Source organism: Ascochyta rabiei, chromosome 14 (assembly GCF_004011695.2).
Source record: "Ascochyta rabiei chromosome 14, complete sequence".
In the NCBI taxonomy this organism is placed as follows: Eukaryota; Fungi; Ascomycota; class Dothideomycetes; order Pleosporales; family Didymellaceae; genus Ascochyta; species Ascochyta rabiei.
This window is the reverse complement of record NC_082418.1, coordinates 562218-585522: the sequence shown is the minus strand read 5'-3', so window position 1 is coordinate 585522 and position 23305 is coordinate 562218. Positions and strand designations below refer to the sequence as shown.

Below are 23305 nucleotides of genomic sequence, written 5' to 3'. Positions count from 1 at the left end.
TCCTGTTTGAGATAGAGCATGGATCATCCAGTGTTACTAGCGCCCGCTAGGAAGCAACAGATGCCGGAAGAGCTTTTCGCTTAAGCTACCGTGGGTTGCTTATCTTCTTGACAGGAAGATCAGAATCTTGGTACAAGGGGGTGCCTGAACGGAGTAGAAATACGAGCTGCTTGCACTAAGCATATAGCGACCTTTTACAAAAAGAAAATCCTAGCTACAGCAAATCGTATTCCTACTCTGTTCAGGCGCCCCCCTGGTACTTGCCGGGAGCGAGCATTGCTGATAGACTTGGTGGCGCACGTATGATTTTCGGTGATCGGCTGAGCCCCATTCCGAGTCTTCCTTGTGAATCTTGAAGGTCGATGTGGGGGGGTTGGAGAGATAGTACATGTCGTCTTGTGTGTTGAGAGGATGCGATAGGTGCAAACCCATGTCTACAATAGGACCGTACAACAGTGGCTGTAAGGCAAGTTCTGGACCACCGGTACAGGGGAGGTGTCTAAACAGAACAGGAACATGATTTGCTGTAGCTAGGATTTTCTTCTTGTAAAAGATCACTATAGGCTTAGTGCAAGCAGCTCGTATTTCTACTCAGTTCAGGCACCCCCCCCTTTGCACACGTCAACAGCAATCCCAATCTCCCAATGCAGATCTCGAAAACATCCAGGGGTGCATAAGCCACCTAGAGCCGCGAGCGTTTGCTTCTAGCGAACAAGCAAACGGCCTGCACTAGCCAAGGTGCGCGGGTTGTACTGCCGGCGAATACGAAGTCATCTTGTGGGTCTTCTGCATCTCTCAAGCTTAACGTTCCTCAGCGGGGAAAAGCTCTGCAAGGATAGTTGAGCCAGTCCTATCAAGATCCTCGACTTGGCTAAACAACGCTGATCGAAATATACTACAACAGAAAGAAACGGCGATCTAAACCAGAAGGGATGAAGAAGAAAAGGCTGATCTGAGAAGAGCCGAGCAAGGTGAGAAGATTCGGAGAGGCAGTTACCGTTTTGTCGGCGATATTGTCGAATTGAGACATGAGAGACAGTGATTGATGCGTGCGGCTGTGATTCGGGGTGCAGTGTCAATAGTCGCACACTAGGAGATACGGAATATTGCGACAAAGCGAGCGTCCGGATGGAACTTGTGAGGAGCGCATGTTAAATAAAGATTTGCATGTGACATCGCCGATGATGGCATACCAGCCAATGCCTTACGTTGGCCTTGTATGTTCTCGAAGAGAGATTGAGGTAACACTAAGATACATGAAGTGGCAAAGGTGCCAAAGTAGGTGTACGTTACTTCCTCGCTGTCGGGTTCCACGAGCTGTATCTGACGATCTGTCGAGCATGCCCGTACAGTCCAATGGTTGCAGACAATATCAAATAGAATGGGTATGTGATAGAAAACAAGATGATCATCTTTCTCGATACAAACTCGGATTTGACCTGATTGGTGATCCAAAGCGTGGCTACCAGGCACACCAAGCTGTTGTGGACTGCATTAGCGTTGCTCGCAAAATCGAAACACAAGAAGGTTGCACATACCTGATGATGAACAGCCACTGTGACACTGGGTACTGGAAATAGATCAACTTTCCCAGTTCCTCGCCTGACGAAGGAAATTTAACGATCAGGAACGACAACACCAGACACGTGTATTGCGTGACCAAGTAGTACGAAGCCTCGCGGATGAGCAGAAGCGAGAGAACGCCAAACCTGGCTGTAAAGTCTCGCTTGGTACCCTCGTGGAGTGGATCTTGAACGCCGTTGTAAATCATCTTGGCATGTCGCATGGAGGCCTGAGCCCAGCCTTGGGCCCATCGAAGACGTTGCTTCCAGAAGGCGCCGAGTGTCGTGGGCGCAAGTTCGTATGATGTAACGTTCAAATCATGCACGGTCTTGCAGCCACGAGAAAACGCTCGTAGCGCAGAGTCGATGTCCTCAGTCAACATGGAGCCGTCCATCTTCATCTCACGGAGAAGCGATGTTCGCCAGTAACCATTAGAGCCACAGAAAAGACCGAAGCCCCACATTGCGGATCGTCCTGGGTGAGAAACAGCGTAAATCTTGTCGAATTCTACGGCGATCATACTGGTGAGCAGCGTGTCGTGGGAGTTGAAAACGATGCATCGACCTTGTACGATGTCGACCTCGGTATCAGCCATGAAGCGCTCGGCGGCCCAACGAGGGCCATTTGGATGCGGATAGTGGTCGCAGTCGTAGATTGCAATGACATCAGAACCGGTGTCCAAAGTGAAAAAGTAGTTGAGGTTGTCTGCTTTCGAGGTCGAGTTTGGCACTTTGATGATCCTGGCGTGTGGATACTTCAAGGGTAAGCCGTGAAGCTCAGTCTCCAGTGGCTCGATGGAAACGGGTGTGTTGTAGAGGATATTAATCCGGATCTTGTCTTTAGGGTAGTCCAGCTGCTCCAAGCCGTACATGGCACGGTCCATGATGATGTCCTTCTCGTTCGGTAGGTAGGCGACGATGATGATGTCCAGTAATGGTAGGTTGCTATGTGCCGTGGGAAATAGCCAGCCTTTTTCTTCGGCCTGGTTGACAATCTTTCTTGCTTCGCGACAGGGCATGATACTCATGAACGCCTCAAGAACAGTTGCTCCAGCGATGTAGAAGTTGGTGCACATGTAGATGAACCAGAACACGGCGATCAGGCCCTCGCTGCAGTACATGTACATGCACGTTGAGAATACGAAGTACGATGCAACGAGGCAGAACGGTGTCCACTCTGAGATCGATGAGGACACAGCATTGAGAGCTGCGCTGGCTGTTCCACTTCTCTTCGTGACCTGCTGTTCTGTAGCACTGTTCGGCGCGACCTCACTCATCTCGACAGTGAAGTCCTTCGTCCCTGACATGATAGCTTTGGAGAGGCTAACCAGCAGGCAGCGAGAAAGAGAAAGAACCAAAAGAAAGTCAGTGAAATGAGTAGTGAAGGTTGTGGGGTGCAAAGATACAGCAGTCAACTCAAACAGCTCGATTGGAAAATACGAAGGCTGGTGTAGGGCAGAAGGTGCTCGCTAACGAATGAAGAACGAGCGCAGAAACGATTGACTGGTGGCAAGAGAAAGGAGAACCAAAGCCGGGAGACTAGACACCTCCGGAAGGTGATGAGTGATTGTAGTTGTCGTCTGCCTTCAATTGGTCTTGTCTTCACCTGCTCCGAGCTGCACCAACGCTGGAAGCGGGTCTCATCATGAGCCTTGCAACACATATCCTTGTCTATCTTGCAGACGTGGAAATGCGAGATCTGCTTCAGCACAATTCTGATCGTCGCTTTCAATGGACCTTGGCAATACAGAACCATGCTGTTGGCAAGGCGCATCCGTGGGCGGACACGGGTGTCACCCAGATCCGTTGTCTGCTCCTTTTCGTCCCTGAAAACCTTCGGCAGTGCGGTATCAGCCAGACCTTGTGCTCCTAGATCTTACGATAATGCGTCCCGCATGCCCGGAAAAAACCTGCAGGTGGTACAGCTGTCTCGTTGCCCTGGTGGTGCGACACTATGCATAGTGAACGAACGACGCTCCGTCGGCAGGCACATATCCTAGCGGCAGCGATTGTCAGTGCGGCCAGGTATCGAGGTGCAGGTCAGGAAGGCTGGCCCTCAACAGAAAGTTGATGTGCAAATGGGAAAGATCCGTGCGTAGGTACGTGGTCTCGGGAACCACCCTTGGCTAGGACCTGGCGCTAATGTCAACTTGCCCCACTCATTGACAATCATCACCGTCCCTCCTCCTCTCGATGGCTTACGACTCCACAGGCCACGCAGCGTCCTGGTTGTCAAGGTACCGTCATACCCAGTGCAACCATTGGAACTCGCCAAGGAAGTCTAAGCGTCCGCCTCGGCGGTTTGAAAGAGCCTACGACATGTTCCACGGCCTCATAATCCTAGCCTCGTTGCAGGGGCTGAACTCTGCTTCTGATAGGAACAACGCTCAATACCGACAGATTGATGATCGTTCGAGGGCTCATACCAAGGTCACAGCTCCTCCCTCCTGAGTCCGTGGAGCTGTCTTTGCACCAGAGTCCATCCGTCATCCAGTTCCACTGCCGTCTGCCATTTTTCCATACTCTTCCTCCATTCTTCTGACTGAGCAAGCTCCATGCATGGAACGTCAAGTCTTCATTGATTGCGCATCCCCTTCTGTTTCGGATCTCTTCTGCGTCCCTACGCTCGTTCACCACCATGCTATTTGTTGTCTCCCTTGTTTGGCTCTTTCTCTCCGCTCTGCCCGTAGCCAGTGAAGCTGTCAGCGGTAAGGGGGACTGCACATGTGGTTTCTACGATGAAGGTACAGGGTCACTATTTACAGACTCTATCATTGTCTACTTCAATGAAACGAAAGACCTTCCATCCGAGTTCATCGCCGAACAGTACAATAACAAGTACGAGAAGGACTGGAACGCCATATACCGTCAAGGTGCCGATCCAGCGAACCTCCAGCCCAGCAACGAGTCAATCCAATTTCTTGTGCAGCCACCGACTGATGACCACATCGTCCAAGGAGCGGGGCTCCGCACAGCGAGACGCGACATACAACATGGCTCTTTCCGCACACTCATCAAGTCGCCGAAACGCACGTCCGCCGGTTCCGCGATGTCCATGATGTGGCAGTTTAATGAGACAGAAGTCACAGAGCTCAGTGTCATGAACATGAACGATGCTTCAGAAGCGTGGATTGGCACCTTTGTTGGTGGAGAATTCACCACGCGCGACCTTGGAGTGAATTACACACAGCTTCTGGAAGACCCTGTAGCAGATCGCAGTTACACGACACTACAAGGGCGTCTCAGCAATAATAGTGTCAATCCCTGGGACTTCACCGAGTATCGCATCGACTGGACGTCAGACTACATCAACTTCTATGTAGGAGGCAATCTCACCCGACAAATCCTACATAAAGATAACAAGGGCATGCCATCGGTTCCTTCCACCATATATCTCAAGCACTGGTCTACCGGTAATCGCTACTCAATGAGAGGCCCTCCTAGACGAGTATCAGTGGCTGAAGTTGGCTGGACTCGCATGTTCTTCAACTCATCGTCGACTACAAAGGAAGTTCGCGAGGATTTTATTGCTAAATGTTCGGTTTCAGACGCATGCATGATGGATGATAGCACCCTACGCGGCTCTACAGATTACATCAACGAAGCGACAAACAAATGGCGCCAGGATCCACCCAGGAGCATCAAGCGTATGCCCACGCTCTGGATCTCGATAGGTTGTCTTGCAATCTCCACTATCCTTCTTATCCATACTTTTATCCGTCGTGTGACGCAGCCCAAACCTTCGGATCACGGAGTTGCTTCAGCTCCGACTCAGTCTTCGGCCACAGCGCAGGATACCGAGGATGTCTCGCCTGAGGTTGTCGAACTCAGTTCCGAATCCAGTGACAAGAAGTCGCCGACATCGAGTCGACCAACGTCGTCTAAATATGAGTCGGACGACCTCACCATCGAGCCGATTGGGCCCAGTACTAGTGCTTCGATGGTTGGAGGTGCGACACCTTACGGGCCTTCACGAGCCAATTCTGTACGCTTCGACAGTAGTGCGACGACGCCACGCATGCTGTCTCCGTACAACAGTACATACGATCTTGCACGAGATGGACTGCCCACTTTGAGCGAGGGCAACCTCTCCTCGACATCTAGGAACGGATTTTCGCCCGCCATGGTCAAGGGTCATAAAGGTTACATGAACAACATGGCTTCTGAAGTGACCATCGCAGTGCCACACACCTCGCAACAGACGACTGACAAGATCCAAATGGAGACTGTTACTGAGTCAGCAATGCCGGCTCCTCGCATGAGAGCCCAGCCGCCACTACCTCGGGAGCGCATCGATTACTTGGCTGGTTTGGTGGCACTGTGTGCTATCGTTGTCACTGTCATGCACTTTGGTCTTACGTTTGTCCCCGCCATTGTCATTCCAGGTGCTCCACAGCACGCGAGATCAGAGTACTGGGCGCAGAAAATTGTCGCCCCTTTCATCCTTAATCAGATGTGGCTGGGTGTGTTCTTCACGACCTCTGTGCGATTTCTGACTGCTTCCTACCTAAGAAAAGGCAAACTCGAGGACGTCGCCAAAGCTGCTGTGCGCCGAACACCCCGCCTCATGATCCCCGTTACTACTATCGCTCTGCTGGAATACTTCCTCATCGATGTTGGCGCGACCAAGTACCTCCGCTACATCCCGTCCTTGACCTGGTCGACTTGGCCGTACGTCACGCGTTACGAGAACTTTGGCCAGTACATCTCCGAAATCCTCGAGCTTATCTACCTGATCCCAAATGCGGTGCCGCAGATTACTTTCAACTACTGCACCGGTGTACTCTGGACCATTGCAGTCCAACTCCAGGGCTCCTGGCTCGTCTTGCTTGGTGCGATTGTTGTCCGTGAGATGAAGACGACCTGGAAGCGTATTGCATTTTACATCTTCTGCATGCTAAATCACTGGTATGCGCGATCATGGGGCACATACTTATGGCTTGGTCTCCTGCTCACTGACCTCGACGTCACCTACAAGTACAAGAAGTGGTTGTACGCACGTCCAGGAACCTACTACCCGCTGCTCACACTTGCTTGGCTTTGTGTTGCATTGGGCTTCGCAGTCAACTTGCTGCCGAACTGGATGGACTTTAACTTTGCAACGGCAGAGCACGACATCCATCCAGATGAGGCGACTGGTGAAGCTCTGTTGCATACAGACAACGCTGGGTACCCACCGTACTACTCACCTCGTCTGAACGGCCTTCTTTTTGCTGGTGGTATGCAAGCTATCGTCGAGCTCTCAACCTGCGTTCAATGGCTGCTGTCCACACCGCCTCTGCTCGTCCTCTTTCCCCACATCTTCACCATCTACCTGCTCCACGGTCTGGTCTTCTGGAGCTGGGGAAGCTGGCTCTTGGTATTCCTTGCGAAACGTGGCTTTACGTATGGTGTCAACGTTGCGATTGTCGGTGTGACGTCCTATGCGGTCCTCTTTCTCTCTCTACCAATCATCACACCTATCATCGAAGCGCTTGGCAAGGATATCACTGCCTTGGTATGGATGACAGCTCAAGAAAAGAGTCCGCCCCGTCATAGGACACTCTTCCCATTCCCTGACAACCTTTTTCAAGGTCGTGAAATCAACGGTGACGCCAAGGTTGATGTCGAGGCAAACTCGAGTAACCGCAGCAGTACGTCCATTTTCTTGGGCAAAGGTGATGAGAAAGGGAAAGTCTATGAGGTCAGTCCTACGAAGAGTGATGAGATACGGCAGGAGAAGTGCAACAAGGATGCTGCACGCATCTAGGCGATGTTGCTGTTCTAACGATTCCGCTATTATGTTTTGAGTTTTTTTTTTCGGTCAGACATGGAGTGAGTGGTTTTGAAGGTTTCCGTTCGTAGATGTACGAGCTAGGGTATCTCGCTTCAAACTAAGGCGTTCATTCCAAGCCTCGTACATGATTCCCAACAGCAAACTTTCAGTGAGCACATGGCAGCTTAATGGTTCTTTTCCCAAAACTTCAAAAACCTGCTCACAGTCCTAATCTCCCACTCATGCGCCTCCCTGATATACGCCGGCTCAGCACTTACATCCTTAATTCCGTAGCTGTCCCAGTGATGTCCAGCGCCAGCAATCAAATAACTCGGATGTTCGTCGCTGCTAATCCTAGGCTTCGGCGCTAGGTCTGAGTGATAGCACAAATCAAGCCAGACATCCGTGCTTCCGTCGATGAGCGCAAGGTTGGGTGCTTGGAGGTTCCAGCCGCCGTACTTGTTGTAGTGGTGCAGCTTGGGGGACTTGGGGATAGTGTTGTGCTGGCCGGCTGGGAAGGCCCATGTGCACCATTGCTGGGTGTAGGGAATTTGCAGGGCACGCGAGATAAGAGATGGACCGGATTTGGGGGCGACTTGGTAGGCGCCTGACTCGGAGCATGTTGAGTAGAGATAGGAGCGGGAAGCGCTGTTTGTGGGATCGGCGTAGAATGTCTGGTTCTGGGTGCCGAAGCAGCCATTGTCTGTGCTGTCGATCCTACCGCTTTCGCAGGTTGGGAGAAGAACCTTCTTTACGTAGTCGGCGTATCCGCCTAGACCAGTCCACGGCTTGCCATTCGAGTATTTGGAGAGTGCGGTGTCGACGCTGCTAATATTCTTGGGGGGGTCAATATTTGTGACATTGGAGCAGAAGTTCCAGAAGTCGTCGGAACCGTAAGTCTCATTCCAGTTGAGCTCCTGCCAGGTGTTCGTGGGGTAGCTCATTGGGCCACCGATGGGGAACGCGATGGTCATGGCAAAGTCGCCTAGATTCTGCAGTGCACCAAGGCCGAAAACTTCCTTGAGCTGCTGAATGCCTCGCTTATTTCCGGACTGGATCAAAGTATCGATTTTATCGACGATGTTGATAATCCTGGAAACGCAGTCTGAGGGACCGTACTTGATGATCGGGTCGTACCACTGGGGGTATGTAAGCAATGCTTGAGTGGTGGCACTGCTACCGATGCCGCCAGCAAATATCGAGTTGTAGGTCTTCATGGTGAAAGCGGTCTGTGCACCAGCAAGGGAGCCGCCGTACATGATCCAAGGAACGTCCGGTCCGTTCAGAGTGCTGTTGACTCCAGGGAAAGTAGCGTGCTGTCTGAAGTAGGCATTATCGGCAATAGCTAGTTCATGTCAGAAGATGTGGTTGGTAGCAATAAGGCTTATTTACTTTGCTCGGTAGTCAGGAACCTCAGCTCGTCCGTCGTACTGGTGTTGTAGGGGTAGCTGTGTCCATAATACCGGTTCTCGAGAATTACACCAAGACCGTTGAACTTTTCCATCAGGATTTGGATGACTGCACTGGTCAACTTGCGGATACTTGGCTGTTACTAGCATCGCGCACTTACTCCCGGTCTGCAGGTTCGAGAATCGACTTTCCCCGCTCGTCTCTCCACCAATATACAGGAATACTGGGCCTCCAGGTTTGTAATAAGACGAGTCGAAGAAGTACCGCTGCTTGAACGTATCTTTCGTATGGGGTTCATAGCGGCTAGAGTTCTGGAAATGGTCGATCTACACATCTTTAGAATGGTTTATTCCGAGGGAAAGCTGGGACGCATACAGGCTGATCAATTGAATGAGCTGCGTAGGCCGGGACAAGTGCAGCCGCTCTTTTCGCCCGCCATTGAGAAGAAGCTGAGGTTGCAGCTGCAAGCGCCGCCAAAGCACAGAGTAACGTTGGAACCTTCATCGTGCGAATTTTGTTATTCAGGTACTAAATATTCAGAGCAGACCACACAGAGCTTATAAGATGCATGTCGAGCTCGTATTCCAGGTCTTCCAGAGTGCAATCGCAGATGCTGTTCGCGTCATGTTCGCTTGTACAGTCAAAGGTGGGGCAAAGCGGAGCGAGCGATACCTCGATAGGCAGGTAGATGCAAAGCTTGGAAGAGCTTGGTAGTGCTTATCACGGCCTGTCAACGGCCTTCCGACTGAGGTCGTCGTGGCGCACAAGTCAAGTTCTGTATGTAAGATTGTACGACATCTACGAGTCGTGGTCGCGTCTGGCGTGAGGGCCTGAAGCGAGCATGATGTAACGGCCTGCTCGCCACGACGCTGACAAATCCGCGTCTTTTTGAGGCTCCGATCTGATACGCTGTTCATGCTCCGCTGTTTCCGCGCAGCCTTGCCTGATGAGGAGAGCGTTCACCAGGGTCGTGGTGTCTATTTATCTTTGCTCATATGGAGATGTCTCTCGTCCTGGGACCGCCGCCGAAGTGTTGTCTCTATCACCACAATCACACCGGCATTTAATCGGAGAAGAGGCCCTTGATCTTGAGGCCGTTCCTTGAAAGCTCCAGTGTAGGCTCTTCCTTGGCATCCATCAACCATGCCTCTAAAAGAAACCCGACACTGCTCAAGTAGTATCCTGAAATACCCATGTTACACCCAAACTCTTCGGCGAAGTACAACAAGCTTTTGCTTCGCCGCACGTGATTGCAATCTCAAGCCGTCACTTCGGAGACTTCGACACAGTCAAAGAAAGTATCGGTAAATACCTCATGTATAGGCTTTTCGTAGCCTATGGTCAGGAGGGTTCGGCTCCGGAGGTTTTGAACTCTGACGAGTCCCAGCAAACTGTAGATCCCATCGTGCGGATCTGCGTAATCGTTACCGCTGTAATGGTTGATGATCGTTTTGAGTATGTCTAGTGGCTGAGTTCAGGTGTCCAAACTGGCGCATCCTTCGGCAAACAATGCTGAAGGTACGTTCGGTAATTTGCTCCAGGAACAGGTCTCAGCAAGTTCTTTCCTGTCCGGGCCATGAATCAAGACACTTCATCACAACAGAAGAACTTCATGTGCCAAGAGTATCTCCTGTATTATCCAGGTGCGAGTGAAGTAAATGTTAAATAGCAGAGCCTCGAGCTTCTTGACGTCCCCACCATCGTGGAAAGTCTGCGCTGCTTCGACGTCTGATTCTTCGCGTCCAAGCCAAGCTACCGCGCGAAGGCTTCCCTGGTAGATGTCCCGCATTTGCGCCACCTGGTGGTTGCGTTCAACCGCACTGTATTGGTCGATGCAGATTTGGTCTATCCAGATGTGAATCGAGTCTTCGTTGGAGGGTCTGAATTCGAGTAAGAAATTCAACCATTTTCCCGGACATCAAATTTCCTTCTACTTACCCAGACCGAATGGGTAGGATTCGGGCTGCCCCAGGTTTAATACAGAGCTATTCACGGCGAAGCGTCTGTCAGACCGAAGGGAGTTATTTTGCAGTTGATTGTTTGGCTCAAAGCTCGTGCCTCGACTTTGATGAGGCGCATTTGATGTTTGGTCAAGTCGAGTTGTTCGTACTCGTAATATGGCGCTCCATCCCATGATGAGAGATGGTTTGTAAAGCAAGCTGAGAAGATGCGATATTGCAGCTAAGACTTGCTGGGCGAGAGGAGTGTCCTAAAAGAGGACTGACGAACGAGAGAGGAACTCAGACCAAAGGTGGCTGTGCAAATAAAGTTTGAGGCAAAGTACATACGCCAATTACCAGGCTAAACAAGGCATCATACCGGTGTACTTGGTTGATGGTGTGTAGACGCGTCCCGAACTCCTTCCATCATCACTTTCCGAGAACCTAGGATTTTGGTCAGAAGATATTCACGTGACCTTGCAATACGAAGTTGTTACCTTGTTGACCGCCGCCTCAGCCATTAACCCTGCATTTGTAATTGCGCTACTAACAGTGCCATGGACACGCATGAAGTTGGCAGCCTCGACCTTTAGTCCCTTCTCCTCAAGAAGCTTCTGCGCGTTGAAGCCCCAGCGGTCCTTCAGGTCCTGAGCTTCGCCCTGATTTCCAGGGATGGCAGCCACGTATGGCTTCTGCAGTTCCTGTAAGTCTTCCGGTGTGATATCAACCTGCCCAGAGCCGCTTGCTACAATAAAGACATAGCGATGGGGACGAGAGTAGAGGTAATTTGGCAGAGGCGCGGGGCCGAGGTACGATGAGATCTCGTTTCCTTGTGAGACGTTGAGCTCGCCATGCGAGTCGGTGGAGACGTTGCTGACCAGCCAATGCCGCACCTGGCCAAGGTAGGTGTCGTCGTTCATCATGAGATCCTACAGTCTGTGTGAGCATAGAGCTTCCAGGGTGTAGGGTTTGCTTACTGGATCAGTCATGATGAGCACCAAGTCCTTGAGTGGTCCCGAAGGCTGCAACGTTAGGTCAGTATGTGGCGCGTCTGCAGAGGTGCGGAAGTGTTCACAGCAGGGCTCAGCGACAGTTTTGGCTGAGGTTGAGTCTGGTCACGATCGAGCTCCTCGGCAGGCCTGTGCAGCTTCGTCTCTGGCCATGAGACTGTCAACTCGTAGGACAGATCGGCATCGCTAGACAAGACATCTGGAGTGACTTTGTGCTCCGAGAAGAGTGCACTGTTCTGGGCGGTCGCCATGTTGATAGTAGCGGTCGATGGAGTTATGCTGGGGTTGTGTGTAAGTGTTGAAGGTGGTGGCACCTTAGGAAGATATAATCAAAGTCCCCCTAGCTTAAGAACAGGTCTTGTTCATATAGACGCATCATTTGCTCTCGTTTCGGAAGGATGGCCTGTTGTCAGTGCTTCGAACGGCATCGATATGCAAGGTCGTTGGAAGGTGTAACTGGGGTGGGAGTGGTCAATGACGTCCCCATGACATGCACGACCACCGCCAAACGGCCATCACCACCTCTTGCAGCAGGCAAGTGCGTTCAATCATGTGTCATCGCTGGAAGCAACGGCATACAAGCTTCGCTCGACCCTCTACCGCTTTGAGCTGTTTCTCGCGATGATGATCCGGGCGTTGCCGGGTTCAACAGCACCACAGCACAGCACACGACGCGACTGACTCAAAAACGACTGCTGATTAGACATCACTCTCCCGTGCCCGGTAACTTTCAACGACGAAGAGAAGGATGCATCTTGCCTGGGGTGACGTTGCAGTGCACAACGCAGCTCATGCGTCCTATTATTTCTGCGCCGTTTGCTATCTTGCCGGCGTCAGAATTCCCCCGCAATCCACACACGACCCCGAATCCTTCCGAATTAGGCAAATCCAAGATTCTCATCAAGCAACAAGTTGTGCAGTATTTCTGCCAGACCTCGACAAAAGTACAGATTGAATCTTACGAATTCTGCTCAGGCAAGGTTTTCGCTATCGTGGCGATGGCGCATTCCGTTCCTTTTCGCCAAGCACAAAACCGGTGACATATCGATATGTTATCGAGTCAAAGATAGATAGTGTAAGTAAAGTAGGGGTTTTACTTCCTCACCAGGCTCACCGTTATCCTCAATCCTCCCCTTTATTTGCCTCTCCGCTTCATACACAACGCCATGGCTTGCGGTGACGGTTGTTGCAAGTCAGCTCAGGCAAGCAGTACACCTGCAGTACGCATTTCGCAGGAGCCAACCGCAAAACTTACTACAAACGCCCTCGAAGAAAGGAGGTCTGCTTCGTTACTGTCCTGTTGCGATGAAAGGAGCGTCGGTCGTGAGGAAGTCGGCTGCGGCTCTCGTCAGAATCCGAGCGAGATTAGTGTATCACAGTCCTGCTCGCCGAGCCCGACAGAGACTACTCCACCAATCAGCAAAGCCAGCCTTCGAGAGACATGTGTAGGTGGTTGTTGTCCGAAAGAACTGCCAACTGCCAAATCGCCTCTTCCATCGAAGACCACAGAATGCTACTCCAACGATACCGGCAAGCAAGGCTGCTGTGTCAACGACAATAAGGCTAGCACAACTGTTGGTGCACTTGAGATGTTACCTAACAGCCATGAGTTCATCGACATCGAAAAGAGCGGAATAGGCAATCAGCATATCGTCCTCAGCATATCCGGCATGACGTGTACAAGCTGCGAGACGAAGCTCCGGCGGATCATGGCCACACTCCCCTACATCAGCAAGCTGCGAACCAGCCTGATCCTTGCGCGCGCGGAGTTCGACATCAATACCAGCGTAGCGACTGTCGAAGAAGTTATCAGACATCTCGCGCGTACGACCGAATTCAAATGTGAGCTGATATCGGATCAGGGTTCGAGTCTCGATTTCGTCTGTAGTGGGGACTCGGCGACGGTCGCTCATGGCCAATGGCCTCACGGCGTGATCAATGTGCGATCTCTCGACAGGAACACAGTTCGCGTAGATTACGATGCAGACGTGGTTGGGGCTCGAGATCTGATAGAGAATGGCTGGGACAGACCAATGCAGCTGGCACCGATGCGCCCAGATCCGTCACTCGACGCTGGAGGTAGGCACGTCTGGCATACGGGTCTCGTGACCTTGCTTTCAGCGTGTCTCACGATACCGGTCCTAATTATGGCGTGGGCACCTCTTCTGGACCGTGAAATAGCGTACGGCTCCGCTTCGCTCGCGCTGGCCACCATTGTGCAGGTGTGCATCGCAGAACCTTTCTACCTCAAAGCTATCAAAGCTCTTTTCTTTTCGCGCGTCATCGAGATGGACTTGCTGATAGTTTTGAGTACAAGCGCCGCCTACGTGTTTTCAGTTGTTTCGTTCGGTTATATGGTTGCTGGAAAGCCTCTATCCACTGATGAGTTCTTTGAAACGAGCACGCTTCTCGTCACTCTTATTATGGTCGGGCGCTGGGTTGCTTCGCTGGCTCGTCAGAAGGTAAGCCACGTTTTCTACGTCTATACAATGCTCATACTGACCAGCGCAGGCTGCTGAATCAATCTCGATACGTTCGTTGCAAGCTCCCACCGCGATACTCACCAACCGAAGAGGATTAGACAAGGAGATTGACGCCAGACTACTCCAATATGGCGACAATCTCAAGGTTGCGCCGGACTCACAGATACCCACTGACGGTACTGTTGTCGTCGGCGTATCTGAAGTTCATGAGTCAATGCTTACTGGGAAGTCAAGGCTTGTAGACAAGCATGTTGGCTCTCCTGTGATCGCAGGTTCAATAAACGGATCTGGCGTGCTTACACGCTTACCTGGGGACAAAACCATCGCTACAATCGCAAGCATGGTCGACGAAGCAAAGCTGTTAGAGCCAAGAATACAAGACGTTGCAGACACAGTCGTAAGTTTCTTCGTGCCGGTTGTCGTGGTGCTCACGATGATAACGTTTGTCACCTGGGTCGCAATATGCATCACTGTTCGCAATCAGTCTGGCTCAGATGCCACTATCAAGGCCATCACCTGCGCCATCACCGTTTTGATAGTGTCTTGTCCCTACGATATTGGCCTGGCCGTTCCCATGGTCTCGTTATAGCGTCTGGCATCGCAGCTAGACGTGGCGTGGTCTTCAAATCTGCCGCAAGCATAGAGCTCGCATACAGGACAGCAGATGTTGTGTTCGACAAGACTGGAACCCTGACCCTCGGCCGACTCAATGTAGTTGAGGAAGCAGGCTTTTATCGAAATCTTGGATTGAGCAGGTCTTTGTTGCTTGGCTTACTGACCAACATCAAGCACTCAGTATCAGCCGCTGCCGCGTTGCACTTGACTGGACATGGCATCACACCATCAGCTGTACTAAATGCAAAAGCTGTAACTGGAAAGGGAGTTGAGGGAAGTTGGCGAGGAAGAGTTTTAAGAGCTGGCAACTCGAGATGGCTCGGTCTGGGTGCGCACCCACAGGTCCAATCGCCGCTGTCGAGAGGCCTCACTGTGTTTTGCTTCACTGTAGATGGGGATGTTGCAGCAATCTACGGCCTTCAAGATACCCTTCGACTGGACGCCGCATCTACTGTATCACAGCTGCAGTGGTGCGGTATCGCTGTGCATATATTGTCTGGAGACGATGATGGTGCAGTGCAGTCTGCAGCAAACCAGCTCTCGATACCCACCATCAACGTGCGCTCCCGTTGCTCGCCCGCTGACAAATGAGCGTACATTGAAGCCCTTCAATTTCGTCCCAAGTCACCAAAGCAGCGATACCCAAAAGTAATGTTCATTGGGGACGGGACCAACGACGCAGTGGCTCTTGCGCAAGCCACGATTGGAGTACACATGTCGAGCGGTACAGATATTGCGCAATCGGCTGCAGACATCGTCTTGGTGCGTTCTGATCTAATGGAGTTTTATTTACAACCTGATTGCAGTGTTGCTTGGTGCAGGCGCGTTCGTAAGTCTACGCATCCCACCAGAGTTTGCCGGACTGGGCGAACTAGTCAGCGTATTGCCCGTCATTATTGCGGCGGTTCTCCTGAGGGGGTCGAGGTTCTGAAGATGTGACCCAGATTCATCAAGCATGGTAGTCTCCACTTGAGATTATATCGACTGAGCTTTGTGCATGTCGAGAAATTTCCATGATCTAGATTACTAAAGCGTCAGCTGATCTCATGATCTACTGGTTTGCTGTAATCTGCCCGAATTGAGGTATTCAAGCGAGGCGCGCTTGAAACTGTGGTACGAGCTGATCTTGCTGCGCTCCCAGAGTATATGAGAAGCTCTTCCGCCGTCGAAGAACGATCATCCATCACTAGCAGTCCCAACAGCAATCATCCCAAGACATACCACTTCTACACTAACAAATCCAGCACACCATACCAAGATGTCTGGACATAGTTCATCCCGCCGCTCCTCTTGCCACAATCTCCAGACAACTGCAGCGCCCAGGACACCTCACGAGCAGTTCCTCTCCTCTCTCGAATTCGTCGACACCGACTCCCTGCCCAAAGATGAAGCCGACTGCACCATCTGTATGCTGCAGTTCTGCGACCGTGACAGGTGCAGGAACAAAGCGCATGAGGAGCCGGTCTGCCTTCCCTGCGGCCACGTATTTAGGAGCAAGTGCTCAGCAACGTGGTTTGCCGAGAGGGATAACTGTCCCATGTGCAGAGCTAAGATGTCTGAGAAGGCGAAGGGTTTTTGGTTTTAGGCGTTGTGCGTGCGTGCGTGTTTTGTTCGTTACGCCGGTTCGTTACCGAGTTTGTCTTGTTGTTTAACTCGGATTGTTTAGGTTCGTTGTTTCCTCTTTGAGCATAATGTTTCTTCCTTTCAATGCGTTTTTACTCCAACCCGAATGTTCCGACGCGGTGAGTGTTGTGGTGCTTGGCCACCTCCACGGTTTATGCTGCGTACGATGGCGACTGCTACGACATCATGAAGTGTTCCTGTTTGAACGCCGTCGTTCCAAAATCGAACTGCCCAAGCTTACGATCCCACCAAGTGTTAGATCCCCGAGGCCCTCCAGGCTCTAGTTTACTCATCGCAAATCCAAGCACAGCTACACACCTGCCCCAGCATCCGGTGCACATCAGCAAGCCCCAGTCTTGGCCATTCCATCCTCCCGACCCGCCTGCATGACCACGTCTTGTAGTTTCCAACCCCAGTCTGCGAATTCAGAACTGCAGAGGCTGATACTGCACTGCACAAAGATCGCTGCTGACGACACGCTCGTCCGCAAGCCGTGCAGCAAAGAGCCCAGCGGTGAAATGCCTACTCGTGATGTATAAACCTCTGACAATCTACAGTCCAAGACATTGCCTATTCGCCTTTGTATTCTTAGTTATCTAGCGTCTCGAAATCGAGATCGAACCATGTCAGACGCCGAGGCGCTACGCACCCTTGCTTCCACTTTCGTTTACGGTTTACCGTTAACGCCAACACCAACGGACGTCGTTAACGAGAAACGTAGCCTGGCGCAGCCTAGTCGCTACGAACTAGGTCGCATCTTCCACAATTAGCTAGCGAGTCTTAGTGCTGCGTTCGATGCTGCTGAAACTTGCAGTTTTGGGATGCCGCGTGTGAATGCGCTGCCAAGCCCGGGTGATGCAAGAGTGAGTTGCGGACGAAAAGTCTTTGTCCTTCGTCTGCCAGGCTGTCGAGTGCTGAAGTGAAATGCATAGTGTTTAAGAAATGATTGAAATGATTGAAATGATTGAAATGATTGAAATGATTGAAATGATTGAAATGATTGATATGATTGATATGATTGATATGATTGATATGATTGATATGATTGATATGATTGATATGATTAAAAGTTTGAGCAACGTTTTGCATTGCAAGCACACAACTGTGATACACCCAGAGTTGTCAACAAACAAATTTGATCGCCTGTTTGATACCATTTTGGGCGTGCACGTTGCATACCGCTATCCGTGGAGCTGTGCAAGTCCCAGCCCTTGGTCTGTTCACGAATCAAAACGTCGATCAATTCTGTTTGTTGACAACTCTGGATACACCTCATGTGGCTAAGATAGGCCGGATCATCCATCCGCGACAAAGTATGATGCAACCCTGTGTTCGTCAGCAAGTCTCTACAACTAGTATCAGCAACTTACGCGATGACAGTGTATCCAGCACACAAACACACTCCTTTCAGCACCGAGCACCGGTTGTCAAAGACCAGCATCAAGAACAACGCCGAGCTTGCAACCAGTGTAATCGATTCGAAGGGCGTGAATTGTAGATTCATGTCTCGGTCAATGCACCAGCCGATTAGTACAATCAGTGGTGTGACGAACAGCGCAATCTGGATCGCTGACCCGATGGAGACGGCAAAGGCGAGGTCCACCTGCTTGCGAGACGCGAACATGATGCCGGACACCAGCTCAGCAGCATTGCCGACGATGGGCAGAAGGATAAGACCGACCATGGTTTTGGACACGGAGGAGTGGGCGACGAAGTGATCGACCCTCGACACGAGGTTCTCGCTGCAAATGGATATGAGGCCAGTCGACGCAATGAGTAGAGCGATTGGAATTGTTTTTTGCACCCACGTTGAGGCCAGTATGGCCTTTATTGTCGCTGAGATCTTGCCCATTGATAGGATGGTCGAAGCCGATGTAGGGCGATCATTTGTATCGTTGTCGAACGAGTCGTAGCTCTTAGAATCGCTCAGACTCAGTAGAGGAGGTGAAGCAAGAGGTGCACGCGGGTAGGACAGGTTCCGGCGGTGCGTGCTGGACCTTCCGAGCTCAAACGAGTCCACCATGCTAGGTTCCTCCGGATCATCGAGCTGGATGAGCGGCTTGTACGCGTACTTGGCCGACCGAATCTGCGTCCAGAGGTAGAGGAAGTAGACAACGATCAAGATGATGGATGTTGCTCGGCTTAGGGTCGTCATCTTGGGTGTGGTTGTGGGATCGTCCGTTCTCAACTTCAAAGCCAACTGCCTTTATCAGACACCGTATTGTAGCCGCGCGGAGTACTTACTGGAACCAGCAGACTCACTGTCGTCAGACTGAGCAAGCCCGCAGCTACTCTTGTAGCCAGCACATTATACACCTGCCCGCGCTCCCTGCCCTCGCCTATCAAAATGGCAAGGCCGAGCACAAGCAGGATGTTCACGACAATGGATCCAAGAAGCGATGTCCGCACGATAATGTACTGTCGGTGTACCATAGCTTGGCTGCTGCTGTTAGTCTCTGCAAGTAAACTAGACGACTACTCACATGAAGATGACGAGTTCGGTCAGGTTGCCCATCGTCACGTTGACCAAAGCACCAGTCGTCTCGCCCATGAAGCTTGCCAGGCTATCAGTAGCCTGGCACAGCATATCGGCCAGCGGTATGATAGCAAAGCAGTTGAGTATGAATACAGCTGAGTCGTTGCAACCGATGTATGGGGCAGCAAGACTGAGAGGCACGAAGGCCAGCATGATGCGATTCCAATACATCTTTAAGAAACCCCCAGCAGGTGCCAGAATCTTGGTGATTCGCGGAGGTTCAGTGTCGTCAGGAGTAGGAGTGGGAAAGGAGGTGTACGGAACCACGAATGTCGCGTGTGCCTAGAGGCCGTCAGGTCTGATGTTCGACAACTATGATCGACTTACCAGGTGCAGTGATGGCACGGTCACCGGTCGTGCATCAAAGATGCAATACCCCTCCGTTGGCAATGTATCGACTACACTGTCAGAGTGTTTGTCGTACGTGCAGTCCTGGCGATCTATGTCTGGAGATTCAGAAGTCAATACATCGGCAGCGCGAGGACCTGGTTTCGCCATTTTCCTCGCAGTATCGAACACAACAGCCGCTCGAAAGACGGTTGTTGCAGGACATCCATAGTAGGCATATGTTTGCCAAGAGCAATCTCCAAGTCATTGCATCCTTCACGACCATAAGGAAGGCCATCGGGTAGTCGTTTCGAGCCAGGACTAGACAACACGGGCAATCCGGCGTGTGCCCATGTCCCTTACTTGTCCCGGCGCGTGATGGTATGCGCGATTTATGATTTCAGGAGCAGGATTAGTTACATACGAGTGATGTAGGCTCGTGCCGAATGAGCCACAAATTGGATGTGGATGCAGAGACAACTACCTTTTTCCCAATTCGATACGTAGCAATCATGATAATTACATCAACACGTCCGTTGCAACGAATGTGGAGGTTCGCGTAGCGAGGCGGTGCATTTCTGCATTTGGAGATTGCGGCGATATCCACAGACGAAAATGCCTCATTGTCGGTGGCTGACAATAAATTCATCCATGCCGCGGTGCGACAGACACTACTTCGCCATAAGGTGCTCCAGCGACTTGATAACATTCGAGCTGCGGGATCGTTCTCACGTGGTGGAGAGTATGACGCCTGGTTGTGTGAAGATTGCCTCGAGAGTTGAAAGGACTCAAGGCTGCCGCTAGACGCAGGTTGAATGCTGCACATCCTAATAGAGCCGTGTAGATCCCACACTTCTAACAGCCTGCGCTGAGGCATTTCGAACGATGCAGGGTGCGTGAGAGGTTGGATAGGCTGGAGCGGAGACGCTGCGAGTCGCTCTGCAAGCTCGAAAGATCAGCATCGACCTCCGGCTTTCGCTTGCTGGAGTCTGCATGCGCCTGCGGTGGACAGCGCGTTGCTGCAGCAAGTTCCTGCGCTGTTCAAGAATTTGGTGGTCAGAGGAGGTTGATGACAATGACGACGCGTGAATGTCAGTGGGTCCGTGCGTGGTTGACGACGAAGAACTTGAGCGTGCTCTTCACACGCCCGGAGGCACTCAAGGTAGCTCTGCAGGAGTTGCATGAACCTGCTAGTACTTGAAAGACTGCAAGAATTTGAGTATCCCCAGCTGACTGACCAAAGCTACTGAAGACCCCTACACTTCGTTGTCAGCGCAGATCGGGAACGTATGAGCATTTCCGCGACATCGGAGCTTTCATCTTTTGTCCTCAACATACTGGGTCTTAATCGCTTGGAAGATTACACAATCCTCATATCGCACCCTAAAAAAGAAGTTGCTGCGTCGTGAGCTGGCTATGAAAGCATTCGTTTCGATCAACACCGTCATTCTCATCACAATGCATGCGGCGCAGAAGAGACAAGCGAATGGTTTGGTATGGACTACAATCTACAAGACTTCACGTCGTTGACGGAAACAAGAGATAGGTACAATATGCAGATCCAAACCAAGTAGCCGTAAGTCTAGGGAGTTCGTCTTACATCTCGCAGCGTCCTCCCCAGCAATCACATGCCTTGCCAATCCCACCAATCCCGCATTCAGAGCTTCATCGTAGTGAAAAGGCAGGATCTCGTCTTCACTACAAGTCGTCAAATAAAGATGTGATGGACCTTGGTAGCCTTACCACCTGAGCCGTCGATCACTATTGGGTGCAGCCCACGCGACCTTGCCATTTGAGCGAAATCTTGGAGCGAATGCTCATTGCCATCCTCTCCCGTCAGTGAACGCTTGTCAGATGCACTACGTTGTAACAGGTTCGCCTCGCCGTACAGCTGTTCGACCTTTTTTTTCATTCGGTCGTGAGGAGTGTTGATTGCGTGGGCCTTCCGGACGACAGGTGCAAAGTCAGTGGTCGTAATGAAGGTGTGTACCGCTTTGTCAACGGCACCCAGCAGACTAGACTTCTGCCGATCGAACTCGACGTCCTGGAGACCTCTCAGGGTTAAGAGAGGCTTGTGCTCAGTCTCCCAGGTGCCAATGGCCTGGTCTAGCTTCGCAGCAGCCCTGCCAACCAGGCCGTAGGTAAGGGTAGGTAAACCTGCGATCTTGGCGAGCTCGGCGAAGATACGCTTGTTCGTGCCCATGTCGTATATGCTGACAAGCTTTTGCACAAAGAGGGCCTTGTACTGTACCCACGTGTGGAAGGGCTTCACGATGCCGTACTGGCCACCAGCAAAGTCCATGACCCACTGCTTGCCGCTCCTTCGAGACGTAAGCCGAAGCACCGTGTGTTGGTATTTAGGCCAGTTGGACTGCAGCTTTCCGGTAGGGTAAGTTACGGCGACAGTCTTGCGGGGAACGTGGCTGAAGTGTACGGAGATTTCATGCATGTCGACGTTGAGTCCTGTTGGTGTAAGTTGAAAAGGACCACTGATCTTTCACAGACGCATTACATACCATCGAGAAGCTTTACGATCAGAGTATCCATGAAGGCATACGGCTCGTCGCACGTCCACGCTGTCAGGACACCGAGCTTCGCGCGCCTGCTGTTGGGGACGACATCGTGTGGAAACGCGGTGAAATGCTGTGGGTTGCCCCAGTTGTTGCCGTCGTGGATGATCAGCGCATCCTCCTTGTCTTCAACCTTTGTGATCACCCCGTCCCATGTGTTCTCACGGAAGGTAAGATAGGCCTCGTGAACGACCTCAGCGACGCGGGCAAGCTTGCGCTCCAACTGGGTATCCTTGCAGAGAACCTTGTGCGCAGACCAATCCTTGGCCTGGCAGTCCTTGCTACAATAAGTGTGTGTCTTGCAACCAGTGCACTTGTTTGTGGTGGATGTCTTGCAGACAGCGCAGGCGGTGCTGTTGTCGTCCAGCTCGTTCATTGTGCGTGTCTCCTTGGTGGGTAGCCTGTGGATGCAGGTGGTGGTGGAGTTGGTAAGGTAAAAGACGGCAGCGGTGAGCTCTCTTTGTACTGGACGAGCCAGGCTTGGCTCATTAGCAAAGTTTGTCAGAGTGAAGGTGACTCTTCGCTTGGCCACAGGTGAAGGGCAGACAAATGGTCCAAAATCGCGGCGGGACCAGGGAGATCATTCGATCTGAGTTGTTTTTGTAAGCCTTTAGCAATGCACACGTTACCTTATGGAAAGATTCCGAAGATCTAAGAATCGCGTCCGTGTTCGTCGGCGAAGCCGCGTACAAGCATGCCAACAGTGCTCAGCGATAGGTCAAGTAACGCTATCTCAGTTCTTAGCATCGACTGCCCTCTACCGACTACTTGAGTAAGAAGTTTCTGTCTAGCCAATATGTGAATCACTCCGTGGCCGCCTCTTTGTATATTTCTTTCGAATTTGAAAAGCTTCAAGGTACGTCGGTCGCAGTGGCAGATCGGCCAATCTGACGTAGTCTAAGAGCTTTGTTGTACGATACCTATCATATGACGTGGTGACGGTGAATGCTGATCTCGGAATGTCGATGTTGTTCCTGGAAGAAGTTAGTAGGCGTTGAACATGTAACTGAGGTGTGGAAACTCCACGATGCCAGGTAATGAACAACAACTTCTCTTCGCTTTGTAGATCTCATGAGATGAGAGAGCGACAATCCCCAATTTTCGCATCGATGCGGTGATCTGACGTTGCGAACTGGACCCACCGCCATGTTCGCACACGCCAGCTGTGCCTCGTGCAGCTTGATCTCCAGCTCTGTCTTCTCCACCTTCAGCCTGTCCACCTCCGCACGCGCCTCAGTCACCTTGACTCTCTCAGCCTCCGGTTTGCGGCCCGCTGTTGCGATCCATACGTCCTTGTCTGCAGCCTCCTCGGTCTTCACCGCCAGCTAGGTGTTCTTGGCGTCAATCGCCTCCCTCTTCTCCTCCCTCTTCTCCTCCCTCTTCTCCTCCCTCTTCTCCTCCCTCTTCTCCTCCCTCTTCTCCTCCCTCTTCTCCTCCCTCTTCTCCTCCCTCTTAACAATCTTGGCCTCCCTCT

At 51.6% G+C, this 23305-nt stretch overlaps 9 protein-coding genes across 9 annotated transcripts, besides 1 other annotated feature; 4 read left to right on the top strand and 5 right to left on the bottom strand.

Annotated features, from left to right (window-relative positions):
• Positions 1-1289: 1289 nt before the first annotated feature.
• Positions 1290-2869, bottom strand: EKO05_0008123 (uncharacterized protein; the record flags this gene model as incomplete). The annotated part of the gene is made up of 2 exons (XM_059637211.1): positions 1290-1479; positions 1539-2869. 2 exons carry the CDS (start codon positions 2867-2869, stop codon positions 1290-1292), a joined length of 1521 nt encoding a protein of 506 aa, XP_059493194.1.
• A 1331-nt stretch (positions 2870-4200) lies between these two features.
• On the top strand, positions 4201-7311 carry EKO05_0008122 (uncharacterized protein; the record flags this gene model as incomplete). The annotated part of the gene is made up of 1 exon (XM_038946448.1): positions 4201-7311. The coding sequence occupies one exon, from the start codon at positions 4201-4203 to the stop codon at positions 7309-7311; it is 3111 nt and encodes a 1036-aa protein (XP_038796585.1).
• Positions 7312-7502: 191 nt separating this feature from the next.
• EKO05_0008121 (uncharacterized protein) lies at positions 7503-9231 on the bottom strand (the record flags this gene model as incomplete). Its single annotated transcript, XM_038941379.1, has 4 exons — positions 7503-8662; positions 8710-8835; positions 8888-9053; positions 9103-9231. 4 exons carry the CDS (start codon positions 9229-9231, stop codon positions 7503-7505), a joined length of 1581 nt encoding a protein of 526 aa, XP_038796584.1.
• A 1865-nt stretch (positions 9232-11096) lies between these two features.
• On the bottom strand, positions 11097-11928 carry EKO05_0008120 (uncharacterized protein; the record flags this gene model as incomplete). The annotated part of the gene is made up of 4 exons (XM_038941275.2): positions 11097-11111; positions 11165-11596; positions 11645-11689; positions 11743-11928. The coding sequence occupies 4 exons, from the start codon at positions 11926-11928 to the stop codon at positions 11097-11099; spliced, it is 678 nt and encodes a 225-aa protein (XP_038796583.2).
• Positions 11929-12843: 915 nt separating this feature from the next.
• Positions 12844-14749, top strand: EKO05_0008119 (P-type Cu(2+) transporter; the record flags this gene model as incomplete). Its single annotated transcript, XM_038941370.1, has 2 exons — positions 12844-14139; positions 14189-14749. 2 exons carry the CDS (start codon positions 12844-12846, stop codon positions 14747-14749), a joined length of 1857 nt encoding a protein of 618 aa, XP_038796582.1.
• Positions 14750-15426: 677 nt separating this feature from the next.
• EKO05_0008118 (P-type Cu(2+) transporter) lies at positions 15427-15714 on the top strand (the record flags this gene model as incomplete). Its single annotated transcript, XM_059637210.1, has 1 exon — positions 15427-15714. One exon carries the CDS (start codon positions 15427-15429, stop codon positions 15712-15714), a length of 288 nt encoding a protein of 95 aa, XP_059493193.1.
• Positions 15715-16033: 319 nt separating this feature from the next.
• On the top strand, positions 16034-16360 carry EKO05_0008117 (uncharacterized protein; the record flags this gene model as incomplete). Its single annotated transcript, XM_059637209.1, has 1 exon — positions 16034-16360. The coding sequence occupies one exon, from the start codon at positions 16034-16036 to the stop codon at positions 16358-16360; it is 327 nt and encodes a 108-aa protein (XP_059493192.1).
• Positions 16361-17340: 980 nt separating this feature from the next.
• Positions 17341-17463: a tandem repeat.
• A 230-nt stretch (positions 17464-17693) lies between these two features.
• On the bottom strand, positions 17694-19432 carry EKO05_0008116 (uncharacterized protein; the record flags this gene model as incomplete). Its single annotated transcript, XM_038941190.1, has 5 exons — positions 17694-17724; positions 17769-18598; positions 18643-18838; positions 18882-19216; positions 19262-19432. 5 exons carry the CDS (start codon positions 19430-19432, stop codon positions 17694-17696), a joined length of 1563 nt encoding a protein of 520 aa, XP_038796581.1.
• Positions 19433-20969: 1537 nt separating this feature from the next.
• Positions 20970-22207, bottom strand: EKO05_0008115 (uncharacterized protein; the record flags this gene model as incomplete). Its single annotated transcript, XM_038941195.1, has 2 exons — positions 20970-21724; positions 21778-22207. 2 exons carry the CDS (start codon positions 22205-22207, stop codon positions 20970-20972), a joined length of 1185 nt encoding a protein of 394 aa, XP_038796580.1.
• Positions 22208-23305: the final 1098 nt, after the last annotated feature.